Source organism: Myotis nattereri (assembly GCF_964212035.1).
Source record: "Myotis nattereri genome assembly, chromosome: 6".
Classification (NCBI taxonomy): Eukaryota; Metazoa; Chordata; class Mammalia; order Chiroptera; family Vespertilionidae; genus Myotis; species Myotis nattereri.
Window position 1 is genome coordinate 88,572,227 of NC_138081.1, and position 24,503 is coordinate 88,596,729.

Below are 24,503 nucleotides of genomic sequence, written 5' to 3' on the forward strand. Positions count from 1 at the left end.
GAGAACTAAAGAAAAATTAAAAATGGATTTTTTTTCAGGGGGAAAAGACAAAATAAACTGCCAGCTACTGGTAAACTAATCATGAACCAGTAGAGTAAAAGCATGTTCAAAATAAGAAATAAGGGAGAAAAGCCTCCCTCTTTTCCCACTCCTTGTAAACCTTTCCCACTCCTTGCTGCCTTGGAGCCTCTCTCTGCCAAAATGCAAGTGAAGTGGCTGATTCCACTGCGGTAGCAGGCAAGCTCTTACCAGGCCTCTGCTTGTGCTAATCTGGTTATCTTTATTGATTCCCACAACTCGGCCCCCCCCCCCCCCCAACTTCAGCTACTGTGTGGCTGATCAGAGTTTGGAACCAAGACCCATCTGACCCCAAGCCCATGCTTCTTGCACTGTCCCACTTGTCTGTTTTGGGAGCCTGAGCCACAAGTAGACACCAATGAGAGGCATAGGCCTTTGATTTGGCATAGTTTATTATATTAGTATGCATATAAAACCATGTAAATGCCACAAAGTATCCCATTTATGCTCCAAAATAACCAACAGATAGTCTGTGACATTCCAGCACCCTCGCTATTATAATATTTATATTTTTCACAGAAAGTTATAATCATACAAGTAAGATTATAATACATTATTTAGAGAAAGGATTTTTTGGGGTCCATATGTTCTATAAAAACAAACAAACATATTTTCCTCTTTGGCAAAAGAGGTGAAATCCCCCACAGTGATCTCACGAAGCAAACTCAAATAAAAGCCACTGGAGATGAGGTACAGCCGAGGTCTGGGCTCATGGGGAATTCTCCGGAAAAGTGTTTCTTACAAAATCAGTTCGGTTCCCAACCACCTCAGCATAAAGAGGTCTACTTAGATTCGGCCTCGGCCACTTCTGTAAGAACACACAGAGTACAATGTGCTCTTTCTGGAAAAGAGAAAAAAGGCACGCAGAGTGTGGGCGTCTGGCCTCAGCCATATTTTTACTCTGAGGTACAACAGCACCCGACACAGTGATTCAGACTGGACTTGCTGTGCCACCTTCATTTCGTTGGGAGAGCCCGCCCTCTGGGTTGCTGCCAGTCTCAGCATTTGGCTTTGCAGGTAGTTTGTAAAGGTGGATGTGCATGTGAAAGCCAGCCTCTGCCAGGTCTGACCTGAGGAAGAAGCAAAGTGTGATGAAGGCCAGTTCCTCTGGGATGCAGGTCTCTGGGGCAGGGCAGGGAGGTCCCCTGCAGGCAGAGGCCTGCCCGGTGCAGGCCCAGACCCGCCACTGCACATCCCCACCTGCACCGGAATCTACAGGACCAGCAGTTGCTGAGGTGGTTGTGTGTGTGTGTGTGTGTGTTTAATCTACAATCATAATTGTTAACAACCACCCTGGTGTGCTTTTCATGCTTCAAGTAATTTAATTCCTTCCAGGAGAAGAATGCTAACAATGCTTTTAGTTCTAGTTATCAAAGGAAAGGAAATGAGACACAATAACAAGAATTAGTTTAAACAGACCCGCTGCTAACACAGTATCAGAGGAAATATCTTTGAAAAGTGAACACAGTATTCTATACGTTTTTGCAACAGCTGCACTCTCCCGCTTAACCTCCGCGCAGAACTCAAATCCGATAAAGCGGACTTAAGTTACTTTCACTCTTGTTAAATACAACTCTGTACAGACCGCACATTGCACACCAGAGCAGCTCAATATCACAGTTAGAGACATGAAAATGCCCTCTAAACATTTTCATGGCTAACAAAAATGTTTCTAGCCTAACAAAACCCACCAGACTCGCGCCCAAAGGGTCAGAACAAAAACCAGCTGCACAACTTTGTAAACAGTATGAGAGGTGGTCGCTGGGACTCCACCGCAGGATCCTATTAAATCACACACACACACAATCACACCCACACTCACACTCACACCCACCCTCACACACACACTCACACTCACATACACTCACCCACACAGCTCCCTTCCTCCAGCGCCGCGCACAGCCCGGTGCTCAGTACCACAGCAGGCTTTTCACATTGCGTTCACTTGTGTTCACAGCAGAGCGGTCACGGCCGTCTGGTTGAGGGGTTTGAGGCAGTCTCGGGGGGCTGAGTAAGCATCATGCGTGGGAGGCGGGCAGTCGGGCTGTGCACACTCCGCGGAGAAGCAGCCCCCGGCTTTGGGCTGATCGTAGCCGGGGTCGCGGCCGGTGAGCACCGGGCTCTGGGGACTTTGATAGCCCGGCTTCGCGGCGCCCTCTCCGGTGGCGGGGGCTGCAGAGAAGTTGCCAGAAGACAGGGAGTGCTTGTGCGTGGGCACGCGGTAGCCGCCCTGCGCCGAGAAGGTGTGCGCGCGGGCCAGGTGCCGCTCCACGATGGGCGTGGCGTACTCGGGCTCGGGGTTGGTCAAGGGCAGCGCGTACTCGTGGCTGCCGGGGAGAGGGCGGCGGTAGTGGCTGCTGGCCTCGGCGCTGGCCCCGGCCTCCCGGGCCTCGGTGTCCATGGGCCGGAAGGTGGAGCCCTGCCTCGCGACCGTCCCAGTGCCGATCATGACAGGCAGCTGGTAATCTGAAAGCAGAAGAGAAGACACGTCACGGGTGCGCCGCACGGGCACACGCACGGGCAAGGCAGCTGTTCGCAGGGGAGGGTGCTCTGCCCAACCTACCCTCTACTGAGAGCCTGTGGGCCAGGCAGGGCGAGGGAGGCCAAGAGGTCCAAGGCACAGGCGGAGTTTGGTTGGGGAGATGCTCATCTTTGCCCCTGGGGCATCTCAGACAACCTTTCCACCGGCACCGCGCAGACTTTGATACACACTGAGCGGCCAGATTATGATGACCACCCATCAGTAGAATGGAGTTAGTTATGCAAATAATAATAATAAAACCTTGAGAGTATTTGCTTAGGAAGTTTTCAATATTCAGTATTTTTGGAAGTGTCAACGAAGTACTGATGGGGTGGTCATAATAATCTGGCCACTCAGTGTATACATGCACCACCTGGGGACTTCCGGTTTAGTGGGCCTGGGGGCGGCCTGAAAAGCTGCCTTTCTAGGGAGCGCCTGGTGCTGCTGATCCTCAGCACACACCCTGAGAAGTCAGAAGCTAGAGCAGCGCTGCTACTCAGAGTGTGGTCTGGGGACGCCTGCATTATCTGAGCGCTGCCTGTGACAAATCTGCAGAGAGAGGGTCGCACAAATTGAGAGCAAGTGTTTAGAAACCTACAGCAATTGGAGAGAGTAATTTTATGTCCCTTGAGTCTTATTAAAAAATTAGAGCTTTGTAAACTGTATGTCTTTTTGAAAACTTCCTTACAACTAATTCATATTGTATTTTACAAAAGTATTAGTCCTGGATGGATTAGAAATTTAAAGAACAAAAAAACAAAAGCAAAAATTGGATCTTTCCCCACAGACAGTTTGAAAAGCTTAACTCCCAATGCTTGTTGATCAGGGACGCCCAGGCCATTCTAACACCGGACGGGTTTTCATCTCTTCTCCCCTCTCCTCAAGGGCAGGAGCCGTACTTAACTCATCGTTAGTCCCTCTTTCCTAGTGCCTTAATCAAAACCTCTAACAAAACAGTTCAATTAAGCTTCCAGATTTCAGTGGTACTTCAGGGCCATTGCTTTGGGTGTCATTACAGCCCCTGCAGGTGTAAGAGCCTCCTCGGCCGAATGGGGCTCTTGAGAAATACCTCGGTATCAGTTTGCAACTCTGTACAGAAAACTTCACACATTACTAATTTAAATATGCGTGTGTATTTTTTATTGATTTCAGAAAGAGGAAGGGAGAAGGGGAGAGAGATAGAAACATCAATGAGGAGAGAGAATCATCCATTGGCTGCCTCCTGCTCGCCCTCTACTGGGGATTGGGCACACAACTTGGGCATGTGTGCTGACCTGGAATAGAACCATGACCTTCTGGTTCACCGGCCGACACTCAACCACTAGGCAATACCAGCTGGGCCACACAATACATATTTAGCGGACCCCATCTAAACAGCAGGATTTTAGTCTTATTTTTCTCCTGGTCTCCCCTCTCCCACAGCAGAGGCCTGACACTTACCTGCCATATCCCTTGTGATGAGATCTAACTTTTGTGTCACCTCCTTCTCATTGTCATAGCTGATGGTAAACTCAGCCGACTGATGTCTGCCAAAGGGATGTTTAATCTGCTTCCAACAGTCTGGAACAAAGACGACAGGAAATAAGGTGATAGCTTAGAAGTACAGCACACATTCTCCACTGCTCCAGGACGTGTTCCTCCATGAGCCACAGGTCAGGCTGCCTTCTGCCGGCTGACCTTGTGATAAGTTCACAGGCACATGCTTCAGGTATGTGTGTTAGAAACAGCACACTGAGGCTGTTATATCCACAGCAAACACTATTCCAGCCATGCTTTCCACTGTGCCTTTAAAATGTATCTGTGTGCCCATTGGGTCCCATATCCTCCCAACGTTAGGCCACCTGGTTTTCCATGGGGCCCTGCCCATGGCCTTCTCTCTGGACTGCTGCCGACACATTGCTTGGGCATCTTGTGTCCTAAGGATTCTCTGAAACCCAAACACAAGACCTGTCTAGTCCTTCCCCCACTTCCCCAGAGAGCAAAATACAAGGGAAGCCTGCAGATGCTGAGTGCTGGACAGTGTTATGGTCACAGTCCACAGATGGGGCTTTTATAACTTCTCCTTGATTCCAGGCAATGTGTTGGCCTAAACGCCAGTGCCAAAAAGAAGGAAAAAGAATGTTGATAAATGATGGGATGAAGTTGAACAAAAGTAAAAGTAAACTGCTCTCTGAATTAAAAAGATAAGACACAATATATTCTTTCCCTATAAATTTGTTAACTTAAAGGCTATAGATTTTATTTTATTTTAAAAGACCGAATGGTGCTTTTCATCAGCAGATCCTATCCCTTCCTCAAAGAATAAAATTGAAGATAGAAATTTCAACCCACCTGTTTTTTGGGCTTTAGCGGATGCATAAGGAGTTCCTTTCTTCTTCCTCCTAGCAAGACAAAACAATCCTACTGAAAAGGTTTCTAAATGATAAGCACTGTTTATAAAATAATACGTGAAACTTTCAACCTCTAACCAACATGTTTGTAAAATACAAGTTAATATTTTATCTTGGGAGGAGTAATGTCTTTCTCCACATGAGCATCTGCAGGATAAACTTTTTGTTTTTGTGATTGTTTACATAAGTAGAGAAGAAGTGTGAAGTCACATACTTTCTAAGGACCGCAAGGACTCCAACAATCAGCAGGGCGAGGAGCAGCAGCAGAGCAGCCACCATTGCGACCTTTGTTCCTAAGAGTGGAAGCAGCACATTACAACAGAAACGACCTGCAACCCCATTTCATGATCTAAAACGCAACCTTGATTTGAAAATTCTTCAAAGGGTTAATGCACGAGGAAAGAAATACATTTATGGACACTGGAAAGCAAGAAAAAAGAATTCAAAATTCTGGTTAAGGTTTAGGGAAATAAAATTCATTCCCTCCCCCCTACTGCCAAAGCAGTTTTCTTCTTTTTAAATAATTTAATTTTTTTTTCAGCTACAGTTGACATGCAATATTATCTTAGTTTCAGGTGTAAAACATAGTGATTAGACATTTATATAACTTATTAGGTGATCACCCCAACAAGTGTAGTACCCATCTGACACCAACCATGTAGTTATTATAGCTATTTACATCCTCATGACTTTTATGACTGACAATTTGGAACTTTAATCCTTTCCCCTTTTACACCCATTCCCCAATCCCCCTCCCAGGAGTCTGTTTCTTTGCTTATTTTGTTGTTTTTTTAGATTCCACATATAAATGAAAAAACATGGTACTTGTCTTTCAATGTCTGACTTATTTCCCTTAGCATATTACCCTCTGATCCATCCATGTTGTCACAAATGGCAAGATTTCATTCTGAAAGGCAGTTTTCAATGTTCTTTGGGGATTAACATTTACTCTGAGCTTGTTGCTTGGTCCATATTAGACTCCCCAAGTCAGAACTGAGGGGAAGGTTTAAAACTGTCCCACCCAGCCAGGAGCTATTCAGGCAGGTAAAGAATGCAGCCACGTGGAGCTGCTCCCTCAGCTCAAGCAGCCAGTTCCCCCTGATCGTGGGAAGTTGGGACCTGGACCCTAACAGAGGCCTGGGGACCTGGGCTTCTAATTACCAGAGCTTTGCACCGAAAGGAAATTCTAGTATAGCCTGCTGGCCTCAAACAGCAGTTCGCCCTGCTGCACGAAACAACAGACCATGTCTTCCTACAACTCTTTCTGCTTTAAAAAAGGAGGCCACTTTAGCAGGCACTGTGGCAGGCCCCAAGCTTGTAGGAAGTATACTAACTACACATAAGGAGAAGTATTTGTTCTTCACCCTGCTCTACCGGTGACCCCTGGGAAGAAAACATAGAGACAACCAGGAGTGGAAAAGTGTTGTTCATGCAAGAAAGAATAAGGAACTAAGAAAATTACAGAAATATCTGTGGTATTATTTATAAAAGTAAAAATTTGGGAAAAATTTAACAACTTAAACATCTAACAATAAGGGAATGGTTAACTACATAATGGGATTTCCATATGAAAAGATACTATTAAAGATACTAACAACTGTTCTTTTCAACTACTTAATAACATTGAAAATGCTCATAATACCATGTTGAGTGAAAAATATATGCTACAAAACAATATATGTTGTGCTGTCATTTTGTCTCAAAGTTATAAATATAAGTATAATTGATTTGATATAGTGGAATTTGGTGATTATGGAAGCTGATTCATAGCATTTATATTTATATTATTTTTTTCTCTAATCTCTCCAAATTTTATAAAATTAATATACAAATTTATAAAAAGAAATGTTCTTTTAATGTTCATTACTTGAATAAATTATATACACTTATATGTTTAGAATTCAAAAAGTATATAAAGGTATAGAATGAATGTCTATCTCCTACCTCTATTTCTCCTTCACAAAAAGCCAAATTATGTTTCCTGACACTGTTCCAGAAATACTAGAATAAGTATATTCATCTTTATTTTTCCTTTTTTACACACATATTAGAGTGCTAGATAGACTGTTCTATACCTTGCTTATTTATTTTAGTTGTCAATTTATCTCAGAGAACTTTCTAGATTACTAACACATTTTTTTTTCATGGCTAAAGAGTATACTGTTGCATGGATGTATTATTATTATTTTTCCATAAAATATTTACCTAGCATTTGAAGGGCAAACACTAACTTTTCTACTTACAGTACCGCAATGAGTGGTTGTAGACATACATCATTTACACATGTGCAGATATCTCTGAAACATCTGCTTCCAGTCATTTATATGACAAAGAAAAGAAATTTGGTTGGAGCTACTGTAACATTGGATGGAGTACCAGCTGTACTCCTGAGGAAATCACAAAACAGCAAGTGCTCTACCTGTGGACATTTCTCCGGAGGGGATGAGTTTTGTGATTGTCTCGTCTTCTCTCTCTGTTGAATCGGAACTGGTTTTGCGCCACACCAATGAATCATTGTTACCTGAGAGAGAAGAGATATTGGAAAAACCACATTAGTAACAACAATTTGGGAAAGGAGATGGCCAGAATCAAAGGACTTCCTAACCCACCGAGACTCCTACCTTGTGTAATTGGGCAACCAATGAGCTCCACCTTCAAGGCGATCCTCTGGTGCCGTGTCTGGGGGATGACCCGCAGGTATCTGGCCACGATGGGAGGGATGAAACTGTTCATCACTGGATCCCGAAAATTAAAGTTGCCCCGAAACACCTGTGGAAACAGGGAACCTTCTCCTGAAGATTCTATCCGTCAGATTTTAGATCTTTATCAACCCATTCAGACCTGGTTACAGGATTCTATGTCTTGCTTTTTTTTTTTAAGACCCTCTTGATATCAAAGATACAAGGTTCTGCAAAGAAAGGCCAAGCTACCTGACTAAGCTGGCACTGAGAACCTGTTTTCTGGAAGCATGCTGATGAAACAGTCGGAGGCCTGATCTCCTGCTCAATTCTTTCCTCCAAAGTTCTCTTACCTTTTTTTCATTATTCACAATTCCTTTGTAGGCCCGCCACTTGGAGCTGTTTTTGAAGTTCATCATAAAACTCTTAATATAAAAGTTGAAATTTGGATGTGTGGATTCTGTGGTCCTAATTCCTTGTAAAAAAAAAATATTATTTATAAATTAGTTTTTAAAATATATTACATACAGCATGTATTTTAACTTCGGGTTTCTTCTCCCCCCCCCCCTCATGTGAAATCTCAAATCATTTCACCGGCCAATGTTTCTTATTTGCATTTGGAAACCTGATCACAGATGAGTGTTTTCATACTGAGATATGCCATAAAAAGTTTCCCCACTGAGGTATCAGCTCTCTGGTCCATACATTCATATTTACAATCCACATGCAGGTTTTTCCACTGAGACAATGAGGAGATTAAGACAATGAGGAGCGGACTTTGAGGCATCTATTTAATCAGAAACATAACCGCAACCCCCAGTCGTTTTGCAGCTGTGAAACTGCACTTGTGTCAGTACCTGTTATTTTCTTCTCCTCTCCCAAATCTATTTCCAGCCATTCTTGCTTGTGGTTCTTGCTGCTGCCCCCCAAAGACCATGATGGGCCTTGGTCCTGACGTCGGGCTTGGCCAGAAGACCAATGAACTTGTTCTCTAAACTCATCGACCCACTGCCAAGAATCTCTGATGTGCCCGTCTGTTTCCAAACTTAAGGATGTGCTGCAACCTAGGAGAAAAGAGCACTGAAATATTTCAGGTATACAACCCAGCAATAGTCAGTTGTTTTACTTCCACTGTGATAGCAAATCAATTATTCAATTGCTAGTATTTTAATGACTCAGTCTGCATTTGACTCCCTTGTACTACATATCTTGAAACTGTTGCTGCTTTTGTTTTCAATGGACCTTATTGAAGTCACATTCCCTATAGGTGCCATCTCTTTATCCCTAGTGTAGATTTCCCTTTCTGACCTAAATTCATCCGGATTTTAACAAAGTGCAAGGGGTCTTAAAGGCTTAAAATACTGAGGTTCTTGTCTATTCCACTCTCTGTACCTTGAAGAGCAGGTACATCAACTGCTCTGAAGATCAGTAAATTGAACCTGACATCCACCCTTTGGACCTTCACTATGCCATGTCCAAGGCAATGTGGAGGGACCAAGTAAAGGCCGCACTCCTCTTCCTGGACAAGGAAGACATCATGTTGTTCTTCTTAAAATATGCCACTTTATGAGAGGGAGAATATTACACAGACTATCTTACACAATGGAGGGGGACAAAAGCCTTTATTTTATATACTCATGTTCGATAAGTTAATTCAAGAAACCTACCAACCAAATTGTACTACTTAAAAGCTTTTCTGGCCCTGGCCGGGTAGCTTAGTTGGTCGGAGTGTCGTCTGATATGTCAAGGTGCAGGTTCAATCCCTGGTCAGGGTGACCAATGAATGCATAAATAAGTGGAACAAAAAATAGACCTCTCTCTCAAATAATAAAAATAAAATTTTAAAGCAATTTCTGTTAAAATCGAACACGGAATTTATCCTAAAGTACATGTCATTTCAAATTTTCATTCTTTTTTGGCAAAAGTTTGAAAGAGCTTAGATTATAGAGAAAAATACTTTCTACTTAACATTAATATTAATTGTGTGTTATTGTCTTGTGTGTTTTTAAGTCACAGCATACTTGGTGATGTGTGACCTGAGGGAGGGGGTGCGGGGGGGACGGGACCAAATCCTTTAAACTGTATCATCTGAGGGATATGAAAGAATAAACTACCATGAGGAATTGAAAATATCAAATTCTTAAGAAAAGCATGATTCTTACCGTTGGAGGCGAACAGAAATCGCTTGTCTGACAGGGAACCACTGAAATAGTAAACACAGAGGGAGTGAGCTGCGTACCTGACTCTTAACGACTGGCACAGCGCTATAGCACACAGGGCTGATCACCCGTGTGATCAGCATAGCCCCCAGCAAGGCCACTGTTATCAGCCTCATCACTGGCATTCAGTATCAGCCCCAGCAAAGGTAAGCAACTCTCCTAACTTCATATAGGTGACAAGTGAGCAGGACTCTGAGACACTGCTTATGAATAAAAACCATTGTATTTGAGAAGAAATGCACAGATACAGAGTTTCAGAAACAACCTTAAATCCCAGTCCTATATAATAAAAGCCTAATATGCTAAGTGTCCAATCTTCAACCAGTCACTGACCACCAGGGGGCAGCCACTCCGATCGGTAGTTTAGCTTGCTGTTGGGGTCTGCCCTGATCGGGGACTGGGAGAGACAGGCCAGACATGTCCTGAAGCCCTCCCACGGTCCCTCCCTGGCCCCAACTGTGCACCAGTGGGGTTCCTCTGCCTGGCCTGTACCCTCTCACACTCCAGGATCCCTCAGGGGATGTTGGAGAGCCGGTTTTGGCCCAATCCCCACAGGCCAGGACAAGGGACCCCACTGGTGCATGAATCCATGCACTGGGCCTCTAGTTAATTAACACATTGTGGACGGATCATGAGAATTCTCGCTTCTTATTACACAGTGTTTTACAAAGTATCATACTTTAAAAAGATATTAGCTTGTAAGAACATGTAATAAATAACTTCAAAACGCAATGGGTACTTAATTTTAAAGTGTGACATTAACATTTATGTAAAACGTTTTCTGTTATTGTTTAATAGAAACTTATCTGGGTAAAGCTAGCAATAAAAATACTGGTTAATATATGATGATAGAGACAGGATCACTGCCCTGAATACTTCCTTTAATTCAGCAGTCACCGTAAATGTCCCACTCACTGTCAACAATCAAAGACCATAGCGAGAAGTGAAGAAGCCTGGCCACTTTTAGAAGAACAGCATGCCATTTGCTAGCTGCCTTCTCTACAGACTTTTCTACCCCTTTCCTTAGGGGTCCTGCCCCAGCATGTTGTTCTGAACGGCCTCAACCCAGTCTCTCTCTCTGATCACACTGTCGTAACCAGCACCAAGCCATGAACCAGCGCCTGCTTTTGGATGACAAGGTACAGCTGTCACGGAGAGAAAATTCAAAGCATTTCACTGACTGGCCTGAACTGGCTCTCAATGCTCTAAGACAGCCCTCCAGCTCATCGGCATTCACCTCTGGGCCTCCGGAGCCCTGCTGCCTTACAGCCTGTATTAATCTCATGGGAGAACTTATTAAATCAGCCTTGTTCTGTACTTGCCTTCTTCGGAAGAGAAGACATTTCTAAGACTTCACACCATATTTAACTTTCTAAAAATCCATCACCAACTCAATGGTGTAAAAATACATAGAACCAACAGAAAATCTGGAACTCTCAAGATTAATCTTATGTACATAGTACTTACTATATTAGATACTAGACGGAAACACAAAAAGGTCGATGTCGCCAACCCTGCATGGCTCAGTGGTTGAGCGTCAACCTATGATCCAGAAGGTCATGGTTCCATTCCCAGTCAGGGCATATGCCTGGGTTGCGGGCTCGATCCCCAGTGTGGGGTGTGCAGGAGGCAGCCGATCAATGATTCTCTCTCATCATTGATGTTTCTATTTCTCTCTGCCTTTCCCTTCCTCTCTGATCAATAAAAATATTTTTTAAAAAGGTAGATGTCACTGTGTGTGGCATTATTTTACAATCTGAGAATATGAGTTCTATTTTAAATGTTTAACTCTGAATTATACATGGCAATCTTGGACAGAGAGTATGGAACTGTGAAATCCACAGAGAACTCCAAAATAGTTAGGCAAGAGCATGAGTACCTTCCCATCAATGTTTTTCTTAGAAGTAACAGGTAGTCAGACTCTACAGATTAATATTCTCTTTCATATTCTTTGTCCACCCTCAGGCAGAGACTCCACCAACCCCGGTATTCTACATAAGGTTCTATTATAATCCCTCTACTGAATGAAATGCAGGCACCATTCATTTTCCATATGAGAAAACTCAGACCCACGTGGGTCAAGGGACTTGACGAAGTTCACATTTGGTGGCAAAGCTGGGAGGAGGACCCAGCTCTCCTGACTTTTAAAAAAAGATGCACAATGTTGATTTTTATTAATATTTATTTAGAGCCTTTCATTGACTGATTTTCCCATCTTCTCTAATGTTCCCGCACTAAGCATTTCACTTGAAATTTGGCCCAAATAAACCCAAACAATACTGCTGCCAGCCTACACTTGTTCCCACTGCCGGGAAACATTAAGATTTTGCTGCTGTTGTTGAAAAAGAGAAGTTACGGTAAGAAGGGTAACTTTGGAGTGACCCCTGGGAAGAAGATGCCAGGGAAGGCTCAGCTTCTAACAGCTCCTTCCTCACTTTCCTCCATTATCCGTGGGAATGGTTTTTCCCATTGCACTCTGTTGAACCAATTGAATATGACCATTTAGAGAATTCCATGGGTAAGCGTCCTCTTTTAAAAAAGAAAATGCCCTCGGGTTGTGGGGGTTCGGAGGTTTTCACAGATTAGGGTGAATGTATTCAATCAGATTCCAGGAACGGCCAGCCTTCCCAGCGGGCTACAGAAGCAATCAAGAATAGTCTGATGTAAACAGAAAGACAAGCCTTCCCGGCCCCTGGTTGGAGTCATCCTCCTCTTGTGAAGTCAGCGCCTCTTCCTGATTCCATTCTGGTCTCCCCAGATCCAGGAAATAACCTGACCCCGGATGAACCCCAAAAAAGCCCTGGATATTTACTCTAGGGGCTCTTTCTTCCTCAGCTGCAGTGCTTCCTTCTGTGTTTTTTCCTGAACACCAAACAATCATGTGTGGGAACAGAAGTTCAATGACCGCATGTACACTGGTTCCCCAACAGCACACCAGCACAGATAAAAACAAGTGCTCCCTGAAGATTTGGGAATCTAAATGAATGAAAAAGACTATTGGCCTACAGCTCACTCCTCTCCTAGTGCAAAAAGTCAGTGCAAAATCAGAGCTAGAAGGGACCTTGATAGAATTCTGGATTTTCTATCTGCTCACATCAGCACAAAAATTGGGTTATCTCTTCAAATAATTATACAGACTGTGAAGCAAAATTTTCCCTAATCCCTTAATGGTTCAGATTTTGGTACTCTTTTTTTGCATTAAAGGTTAATTTCAAATTATAGAAAGCAGCTTCACATGTATTAAGCTCAATTGGTATCGCAGAAGTAATTGAGAACATAATGTTTACTATTATTCAGTGGTTTTAATAATTGTTATTCAAAAGTAAAAGAAAATCTTGTATTTGTACAAAAGAAGCATTCAAATGTATGCAGACACGGGCAAGCAATTCCAAAAAACAGATTTAAAGCCAAAGGCCAGTTCTTCATTCAAGTTGAAGATGGCAGCCCTCAACAAACCTAGGCCACGGCACTAGGTTTCAATAGAAAACCTAGTATCAATAGATAGCACTCTAGTATCAATAGAAAAACAACAACAAAAAACAGCATAAAAAGACACAGATTCTCAAAAATCAGGGTCAAGCTAACATTTAAAGCTACCAGGGAACAAGCTATCTCCTTTACTATAAATCAGGATATAATCTTAATGTTCCAAAGAGTTTGAGGCAAATACATTAAGTGAAAGCATATATGTGTATACATGTGTATACATTAATACACATATAAAATTTCATTTGTATATAGTATATATGTATACACACATATGTACACACACATATACTAGTATATAAATATAAACTTTATTTATTTGAGTAAAGATTTTAGTTTCTAAAGGCATCTGTAAGCTTTTAGATCTTAACTTAAGCACAAATTTAGAACTAATTTGTCTTTGAATGTTTAGATAATACGAAAAAAATACTGTGGGGCCTCTTGTTGTAAAAAAAAAATCCCATCCATAGGGAAAAGCAAATGGGAAGGTCATGGCAGGCAGAGAATGCAAATATAAGGAGGCGAGCCAGCCCATCTGAGCGAGCAGTAAGTGGCCAGGCCTTACTGGCTGACTACCTTGTATAGGTTACACGCAGCATTGCTTTCAATGCCTGTGAACGTGTTGGCCTGGAACAACCTCTCCAGTTACCCCCACCTGCACCCCCAAACTCAGAACTGCCAGTGGGATTTCTGCCTCTTCTCAATCACCCACCAGCCAGCCTGCTGGCCGTGAGTTGGATGTGACATGGTGTGCCAACGGCCACCACAACCCCTCTCTGGCATCTCTTCCCTGGTCTTGACTCTACTGCTGTGTCCCCCTAAGCCATGGGCCTGCCTTCCATCAAACCAAGGCTTGCCTTCTTCATGAAGGTACCTAACAAACTTCTCCCCTCACTTCAGTCACTGCTTGCCCTCCCCCACTGTAACAGAGTAAAACACTGGGTCTCTGACTCCATCTCGTTCAAGCCTGTTGGTCCTGTAGCCTTTAAGCTAACAGCTCCTGCTTTCTCTAGCACACAGATATGCTAATCACTAGAGGAATTCTGCTTGATGCCTGAGTTTTAAAATCACAGCCCTCCTATTTCCCCTCCCCTTGACATCAAAGAAGCCTAAACTCTATACTTTCTTAAGATGGATTTGAGGATTAGGTCTCCCATCTTCTCAGCTGGAGTCTTTTCAATCAATAAACCTTTCCTTACTCCAAACTAACATTTTCAGTTTTGGCCTTTTGAAGTGTTGGGCACATGGCCTTTGGACTGTAACTTGGTAAGCTTAGGCCAGCACCCCCAAATCCAGAAATCACTTTTTGTACTTGTGAGTTCACAAATTGGTTCTTTGAAACATAAAATAAATAATCTTATAAGAACAATATTATCATTTGTAGTCAAGATCCTTATTTGACACACAATATTACTAAGCCATAATACATTCCAATAAAAAATAGTAGTGCATCGTTGTAATTAGCTAGTTATTAATATCAGAAAAGGAACAAAGGGGAAGGCCAGACATTATAAACACGGCATTGGGCAGCTTCACCAGGAAGCTGCAACTTTACACACCCCAGGGAACCACCAGTCCATTCCCTGCACATCACTGGGGGAAGGGACTGGACAAAGGGGAAGACGGGTGCATGTGCAGTGAGTGGGGGTGATGTAGGGAAGTTGCCTGTCAGTCAAACCTGGGAACAGAGGTCACTGGCTAGAGGGGGCAGGGCCACTGCAAGCCCGGGAAAATTTGGGAATACATAGTCCTTCAGACAAAGGAGCTCACTCTCTTGGCTCTCTGGTTCCTTTGGTTTTGCTCCTGCTTCCTAGCATTTGCCCGTGTTCCCTCCAAAGCCATGCGACCTGTGGGCCCCACACACAATGGACTGATGGACTGCACCGGGGACACAAGCTAAGCCAGCCTGATGCCGGATTGGACTATGCCCCAACATGGAACGGAAACTCTTGGCAACGGCTTTACTCCTGGCTCTTTCGAAGCGACAGCTACACTTACTTCTACGGTGGGATGGAGGGAAATGGGACCTTGGAAACTCAGGGGTGTAATTCCACAGAAATAAAGCTTTCTATAATATCTCATCCTTCCATGTGATTTTTAACCAGATAAGATAGTTCACAATCCATTGTGAGAATGGGACAGGAAAACATGATCATGTTCTTTCTGCATGCAAGGGGGGACTAGGGCCGAATGGCAGGGAGAGCTATGCACAAGCTAGCCAGTGGTCGAAGATGTAGGTCCTGACCTACTTTCGGATCCTGAAATGCCTATCACCTCTGTTTTGTGCTATATCCTCAGGACAACGAACATGTGACAACCTGTCAGAAATACCAGAGCCGCAGTAATGGGAAGACATTTCCAGGGGCAGGCAGAGAGTGAGGAAGAGAGATAAACACAGTGGCTTGAAGAGCACTTTTCCCTCACTAGGCATTCATCCAAGGGGAGCCTCCCTCTGGACCATTCCCACTGCCTGTTTACATGTGTGGACATCTGGTCCACAGTTGAGCCTATATTTAGTCCTAACAGCTCTAGTTTTCCATTCCAGAAGCTGAGGAAACCTGAAAGCATTAAAAGCTGAGGCTGAAACATTTAAAGTAATTGACATACATTTTTCTTATGAAGCTACTAAAAAAGCAGAGGATAATACCAAACAGAGAAGTAAACAATGTCAACAAAAGTCATTTTTCTTCACTTCTGAAGTATTATTCATCATTTGAAGATTGTCTCTAGGAGTCTTCTGGGAGTGCCATAATTCAGAATGGGTTTATTTCAGCTTCCTAGTCTCCCTTCAGTAGCTTCGATAATATTGGAGATTACTAGTAACCAATAAATTCCTGAAACTGAAAGGCTAAAAAGGAATAAGTCTTTGTTCTCTCCAATAAAGTACCTGAGTAGAAGTACTCCTCTGCCCTGGACTTCATATGTGTGCCGTTTTAATGTACTTGTCAGCATAACCAGTGAGCTTTCTTATTACTGCATTTACCTTCCTCACAGGCACTATAAAATGCTACTGTAACACTCACACATCTTTTCCCCAGTTGACAAACCCTTGTCACATGTCTGCTGTTCTTTCAAAATTGTGAGCTAATTATGCCTTGGGGTTACCTTCCACTCAAAACAAAAGGCAAAGAAAGTACTTACTCCCTTGAGAGCACACCATTGGCCAGGATTCCTTGGTATCGACTTAACCCTTTGTGCTGGATCACGCTGATCTGACCGCCCAGTTCATCTGCAATTATCCCTGCGTGGATGGCGGCCTTGCACAATAAAGAGTTCTGAAACACAGCAACACTGTCACTCATGGCTTACTCAAGAATACATTTAAAATATACTGGGAGTTTTCCGTTTTGTTAGAACTTGTGGTCAGGATCTCTAATTGACCCATGGCATTGCTTAACTATAATTCATTGAAATAAAAAGTAAAAGGGTGAGGGAAAGTGTTAATATATCACTATCTCAATGGCATCAGAGTCACCATATGTAAGCTGACTAGGTTGGTAGGTAGGTAATTTACGTAGCAATGGTCCTCCCAATGAGTAACACCTCCTGGTGGCCATGTCCTTGTGTAGTTACCTCCCACACTGACTCCCACCTGGCCATGCAGCTTGTTCTGTGCTGCTGCACATGTCAATGAGGCCACTTTTGACCCTCTGGCCCCAGATTACCCGCCACATGACTATAGCTGTAGGAGTGGTTCTAGGCAAAGGGAACTAAAGAATGGACTCATTGGCAAATCAAAGGGTTGTGATTTTAAGCCAGGCAGTTTTGGGGTGGCTAAAATAGATAGCTGTTCAGCAGAAATAGATAACTGATCAGAGTTTCTTACATTTGGTTTACCAGATGTACGTACTGAGGATCATTTGAGAAGGTGAACCTTCCCCACCACAGCGTTTACAATTTAGAGATTTAATTTAGAGATTTAAGAAGGCATAGAAAACAAAATATAACGCCAGAACACGAAACAGCTGCCCTCTGGTGTGATAACCCAAGCAGGAGCACCTGCCTGGCTATGTAGCTGGTGGCCCTGGGATTGAAACTGGCCTGCTGGACAGCGGGGCTGGAGGAAGGACTAGAACTTTTCAGCCGGTTGCCCAGGTCCTAGGATTCCATGAGCACAGTTCTGTGTGGGAGGATGATTAGGTAGATTGTAACCTATCTTGCAGGAGACTTCCTTGTTAGGAAACTCTCCCAGGAAGGCCCACACGGCAAGGAGCTGAGGACAGCCTCCAGCCAAAACCCGGGAAGAAACTGAGCTCCCCCATCTGGCAACCTGCATACTGCCAACACCATGTGAGCTTAGAAGCAAATCTCTCCCCAGTCAAGTCTCAGGTGAGGCTGCAGGCCTGGCCGACACCTTGGCTGCACCCTTCAGACCTGGAAGCAGAGGACTCAGCTAAGCCATGCCCAAACTCGCACCCCATGGAACACCAGAGATAATACATGTATTGTTTTACGCTTCTAAGTTTGAGGTGGTATCGTTTTGTGGCAACAGATACCTAACACACCCATGACATACAAAAAAGGCACAATCAGACTTCTTTGAAGAGGTTACTTTTCAAAACACAAATTTTCCCTCCAGATAAAATCATCCTAAAAGCAAATGGTGTAAAACCAGTGAGTGAGTCAAATGGGAAAACTGTTTGTAGTACTTGCAAATCTATTGTGCAGGAAACCATTTATTTACTGGTTACATTGACTAGGAAAACTGTCAAGAGGAGGCAAGATAAACCACTAAGTAAGACAAAAATTATGCTTCCTCTCAAATTGTACATAATTCTTAGGTTTCTTGCATGGTAGGTACAGGAAATAAAAAGGAAACTTTTCTATTGCCTAGAGGGAAAACCATACTTTTTATTTCTCTTAGTTAATTTCCTGAAGTAATTTAGAAATAACCTGTGCCAAAGATATATTCAAACTGAGGAGGTATAAATCATTTTAAGGTTCAAACAATTTATAGGCCAAATGAATATCCCGTGTCAATCTCGTAAATAAAGACAATACACACAAAAAGGAAACAAAGACCAAAATAACAAAAACTGCTGCTTCCAGAATCAGGATGTGCTAAAAGCAAAAATTAAAGCCAAGTTTTTTTCCCCTCCTGCTGGAGATGAAGTATCAACCTTCTAGAATATGTATGCTTTCCCCACGCTTGAGGACACATGCCAATAAGACTTAGAAATCTCTGATAACTCAAGCAAATTCCTGTAAAACTAGTTAAATAGCAATGTCACATTTTAAAAATCAGGCATCAGATTTCCAGTGTAGAAGTCTGTAAATAATAAGAAATGAAAGATTGTAAATCTGGCGACAGGATATATACTTTAGAAAAATGACTTCCTGTGAATTAATTCTTCTCTGAGAAAAATGTACATAACCCAGAAAGTCTCATTGGGCATAGGAAATGGAGGAGCAAGGAGGGAGGGGAATAACATATAAGAACAGGGCAGAGGGCTGCCTGCACTGGTGTCAGACACACATTCACTATTCTGTGATATGAATGTTCATGTCCTTGGTTATTATTACATGAACCAAATGGAGTGTTAAAATAAAGAAATAAAGTATAACAAAAAGATCGCCTCTTATTAAAACCAGATAGAACTACATTCTTAGGTGTTGAAAAGGGTTCTGTTTTACCATTTCAAATGCTTAATGAAAGATGCTAAAAATAGTAATGAATAACCTTGGTTTTTGTACGTATTATATTATTTCATTTATTCTAGGGAAAAAGAGAGTCGTATATCTATCTACAGAGTTTTAGATCTTTTTTTTTTTTTTTGAGTTTTAGATCTTATTTGATTTTACTTTGTAATGAATTAGGCAGCACCATAACATTCGCCCCAATCACTTACATCTCTGTATCCATCCACCATGTTCCCAAAAATGTCCCCTGCTATGTCTCTACAACCAGCTGGGCAGAATTTGCTACAAAAAAAAAAAAAAAAAAAAGAATTTATATTTTATGAAATTATAGTTAAATGTAAAAGTGTTAAAATTATACTTAAAACAATCTCTCTCCTCCATAGCATACACAGGAGGGAATACCTTGCTTTAATGACAAGTCAGAAACCTGATTTATGAAAACACAGATTAATCTAAAATGTTACTATGAAAGCAAGTTTTACACAGTAATTGTTTGTTTTATGTACGGATGCATTATATACCCTATTAAAAAATGAGCTTTCCTAATGCATCTTAATGATTCTAAGTCCAAGAAAAAATATTTTTAAAGCAAAATTTCTAAACACTATATATATATATATATGTATGTATATCAGGACCTCGTTTTTATAAAAAGATATTTAAAATGTGTAAAAAACATGTTTTTATGGATAAAAAGAAGACAAGGAATTAGATCTCTGGATTCTAGTGCGATTTTGAGAAACTTTCACTTTATGTGTTATTTTACTATGCAATATCTTGATTCACTCTACTAGCACTACCCAATAGAAACATAATGGAAGCCACATATGTAAATCTAAATATTCTAGTAGCCACATTAAAAAAGTAAAAAGAAAGTTTTCTCATCTGCAATTCCTTCAAGGGTCAACATATCAATAGGCTATGAATGACAGCTATACATCTATGGAAAACATGCAAAAAGCAAGTCAAAATATTATAAGAACAATGATAACTTTGAAGATGAAGGCCATATGCCCTTGTTTCTATATATACACTACATTACGATAATGTTTACTTGGTTTGTTTAACAAGAATGTATCAGCCCAAACAGATTCCAAAATAGCAGTCGCTTTGACTTCATTTCCTCCCAGTTTCCTCCCGCTGACTTAGCGAATTAGACGAGTAACAACATCTAGTTATCAAAACTACCCAAATAAATAACTCACAATTCTTTCCCATTGACCTCATGGAGCCCAGCATTGCAGCAAGGATCAAGGAATTAAGAAATGAAAATAATGGAGAATCCTACTACAGGGGTACAGTCCCTTATCCTCACCCTTAGAGGCAGATTATTTCAGAATTCACACTTTTCTGGTTTTTTGGGATTTTAGAAAGTAGGACAATTCCAATGATGTATATTATGTAAGATCTTGTGAGGTCTTCATATATTAATAAAAACATTAAAATCTCTGTGTCAAATACACAAATAGTCCTATTAAGTCAAATACAGACTAAGTAGACTCCTTAATTTTAGTCCAATTTTGCTGTCAAATGAATTTAAGGTCACATTAATCAGGTATTGCCATCAAGTGAGTTACAAAAATTTTTGACTTTCAAAGCTTTCTGCATTTCACAGGGATTGTGGACCTTTATTAGTCATTATGCCTCATATTTACCTCAACACTACAATCGCTGGGCTACAACTTGGATCAGTGATTTTCAACATTTGTCAACTCATGGTACAAAAAAATAATTACAAAAATTCTGCAGCACACCAAAAACAAACAAACAAAAAAACCCAAACAAACCATATTTTTTTTACTGATCTGACAAAAAAAATAGTTATAATTTTGACTCATTCACACTGGACGGCTATTGTTGTATTGGCGATTGTCATTTTTTAAATTTGAAAATGTAAGGGAAAAGAGGTTAGTGCCCCTGACTAAATAGTCAGGTACTGCATGTTTTAAAAATTCTTGCAGCACACCAGTTGAAAATTGCTGGCTTAGATGATCTGGAACCATTATCTCACTCAGTATATTCCCCTCGTTAGGACAGAAAATGATCATTGATGCCCAGAGGCCCTATCACCGCTGGCGCTGTATAGGATCACTGAAAAGATCCAGGGAATGTTGACGAATATCTACATTGGATGAAAGGCAACTTTACAGGGCAGTACTGAATTATTGGTCACTTTTATTTTTTGTTTTTTCTCTACCAGACTTAGTATTGATTAACACTAGAGTTGATTCTGCATAGAAAATAATCTCATTTACTAGAAGTCTGAGATGATTAGGACCAGGCACTCTTGAGCCTGACTCTGGGTAGACTTAAGTGGGCAAGTTACTGAACTGCTTTGGGCCTCTGTCTTTTGTGTACAACAAAACCTACTGTGTAGTCATGTTGAGACATTCACTTGAGTTACTTTTATGCTAAGTCCAGGCACTAAGTACCTAGCCACTAAGAAAGCACTCTGAGGAGTTATAGCTGTTGTTGGCAATGATCTCTAGACCAGTGATTCTCATCTGGGTGTGAATTTTGCCCGCTGAGAGACATTTGGCAATGTCTACCAGGGACATTTCTGGTTATCACACTGGCAGAGGGTAGAGGCCAGGGTTGCTGCTGAACATCCAACAATGCACAGAAGTGCTCTTCACAACAAAGAACCATCCGACCCAAGATATCAATGGTGCCAGGGCTGAGAAATCCTGCTTTAGGCTCTTTTATTTTATAGATGAGGGAATGTACATCAAAGAGATTAAGCCATTTTTCCATTAAAGCTGGGATAGAATTTTCATCTCCTACTCTCAGTAGGTTGCCCTTTTGTGGGAAAGACAAAATAAACCCTCCAAAAGCAAAATAATTAACAAAAGTCACTCCCAAATACAAGCCAGGTAAAAAAATGTTGTCTCACTGGTCCTATAGTAGAACTCAGGGGTCAGCAAACTGTGGCTTAAATCCAGCCTGCTGCCTGTTTTTGTAAATAAAGTTTTATCGGAACACAGCCCTGCTCATTTGTTTGTATCTAGTCTATGGCTGCTTTTGCATTCCAATTTCAACATACAGCAACTGTATGACTTCATGCAACAGAGACTGCATGACCTGCAAAACCTAAAATATTTACCATCTGGCCCTTGGCAAAGAAAGGTTGCTGACCTCTGCTGTATAAGAAACCATTTCAAATATTCCTCATGAGTTACAACATAGATGATTAAAAAAAAAATACAAATAATATCTGGTTTAATGTCAAGGTAAATAAAATGTTCAGCAAAAATGCCTGCAGCACAGCCAGCACACCCATCCTTACCTGTATTCTGTCTCCAAATAATGGTTAGCTCGGTCCAAACACGTTATCAAATCTGTCATAAAGATAATTGTAATTAGCAGACTGAATGGAACTTAAGATACCCATGCTTGAAAGCTTTCTTTTAAAATAAAAAGGATAATTTTTAAAAAGCATTTATTCTTTATCTAATTTATCTATATTTTCCTGTTTAAAAATAAGTAAAAACTGAGCACATCTGTTAACAGTCATCAATAAAAAAAGTTAAAAAAATAATCTAAATTGTAATCCCTTCACTTTTTATATAAGGAAAGGTCTATGGTGGGGGAAAAACAAACAAAAACTGAACACAGTATCCTCAGGACTTACCAGTTCCTTCATTTCTCTCTCCTACCACCAATGATGGTTTTTCAGTGGTTGTCCAGTGAGTGACAACAGAATCTATTCCCAACACTGGTTAGTTACTATCCACTACATGCCTACAAAGATCACGTGTATTAATTCCTCTGGCAGAAGGAAAACAATGTTAAAGCCCAATGTGGTTCATACAGAAGGTTCGGGAACATTGTCATTTAACAATTTAGCTGGAGGCACCTGAGTGACCCAAGAACCAGGTGTTGAATGAAAACACAAATAGCCTCTCAACTCTGATCAATCAGGATCAAGGACTCAACAAGAGGGTGCTCTTTGCGTATGGAACCAAACTAATACTCAACAACAGAGATGCTAAGATACTGTGGATGTTGATGCATTTATGTCAACCTAGAATAGTTTCCAAAACATTCCACACTTGCAATAGTTCTTTCTCTCCTTCATCTTTTCAATAGTTCTTAGGGGGTAACATATGGTGAACACTGGCCATGCTGGGGCCTGCCTGGATTGCTCAGATCTGATGGGCTGGGAGGGAAATGAATGCTGCACCCCCTTTCCAGAGTACTTCTGCCAGAGGGGAATGAAAGCAGAAATTCTGGGCACCTCTGTGCCCTGGGCAGACATGGGGTGGGCTGCACAGTATTACTCTGGAGTACAAGAGGCCTGGACAGAGCCCATGCTTCCCTTCTCTCCTGCTCGTGTCAGCTGCATGGTTAGGGGATTCGGCGATAGTGACTATATCCTGGTCATACTCACACTCCTCCAGCTGCACTGGTGCACTGGTGCACTGGTGTGTGTATGTAAAGGGCTGTGGGTACTTGATAAAATGCTTGTCCTGAGCTAAGTAAGAAACAGGCCGGTGGAGGACTCCAGAGAATAGACAGACCTCAGAAGGGCGACAGTAGCCCCAAAGATGCTCCACCCAAGGCTACTAGGAAAATGAGGTCAACTCTCTTATGTCAGCTGATCAATTTAACATGTTCTATAAAAATGTTCAATTCAGACCCAACTACAGACATTGCATTCCTCTCTTGCCTCACATCTTAATTCTGCATCTGAGGTCACAATTCTGTCCAGAGATAGTGATAAGTAGCAAGAGGCATTCTTAGACTGATGAAGGTGTACAGATTTGTGTTGATGATTCCGCTATACCTGGATGGTCGCTGCTGGCATAGGTCAGCAAAAAGCCCCGCCCAGAAGTGTGGGATCCACTTGCAAAGCGAACAGTTATTTCATTTGTGTTCAGCAAGAGTTCTTTGGGAACATTCATACTTCCACAATATGGTCCTAAAAATAAAGCACATTTTTGGCACATTTCAAAATTTGGACCAGCACAAAGGATTGGTATATGGCATTTTTCTCTGTTAGTGGTCAAATTTACCAGACAACACAAATGTAAGATTGTAATAATCACTCAAATGGACTTTTGTTTAATACTGAGACTGATAGTGAACCTGATTATACTGACAAGCCAAGGGGGGAAATGGCTAACTTTGGATAAGTAACAGGCTAGAGCTAGTTAACTGTGAACAACCCAAGAGATAGGTTTTGGTAAAAATAAGATTAACAAATAAAAGTCAAAAAATTTTATCACAAAAGTGATATTCTAGTGATATTCTCCTAAACTTGCTTAAAGAACTATTTAAATGTTTGTGTCCCCTCAAAATCCATATATTGAAATCCTAATACCCCAGTGTGACGGTATTAAGAGGCAGGACTCTTGGAGGTGCTTAGGTCATGAGGGTGAAGCCCCTATGAATGGGATTAGTGCCCTTATAAAGGAGGCCTCAGAGAGCTTGCTTGCCCCTCTACCATGTGAAGACACAGAGAGAAGGCTATAAACCTGGAAGTGGGGCC

At 41.8% G+C, this 24,503-nt stretch overlaps 1 protein-coding gene across 1 annotated transcript in view; it reads right to left on the reverse strand.

Moving 5' to 3' along the window:
- Positions 1-441: 441 nt before the first annotated feature.
- The window catches only part of DCBLD1 (discoidin, CUB and LCCL domain containing 1), a 55,839-nt gene continuing 31,777 nt past the window's right edge, over positions 442-24,503 (reverse strand). The window contains exons 3-15 of the mRNA XM_081094755.1: positions 23,799-23,933; positions 22,299-22,350; positions 19,222-19,294; positions 16,514-16,647; positions 9,830-9,870; positions 8,525-8,731; positions 8,021-8,142; positions 7,611-7,758; positions 7,409-7,510; positions 5,204-5,282; positions 4,931-4,980; positions 4,040-4,159; positions 442-2,544 (exon numbers count right to left, since the gene is read on the reverse strand). Of these exons, the coding sequence (XP_080950881.1) occupies positions 2,030-2,544; positions 4,040-4,159; positions 4,931-4,980; positions 5,204-5,282; positions 7,409-7,510; positions 7,611-7,758; positions 8,021-8,142; positions 8,525-8,731; positions 9,830-9,870; positions 16,514-16,647; positions 19,222-19,294; positions 22,299-22,350; positions 23,799-23,933 (1,778 nt within the window). The 3' untranslated portion in view covers positions 442-2,029. The remainder of the gene's footprint in view (positions 2,545-4,039; positions 4,160-4,930; positions 4,981-5,203; positions 5,283-7,408; positions 7,511-7,610; positions 7,759-8,020; positions 8,143-8,524; positions 8,732-9,829; positions 9,871-16,513; positions 16,648-19,221; positions 19,295-22,298; positions 22,351-23,798; positions 23,934-24,503) is intronic.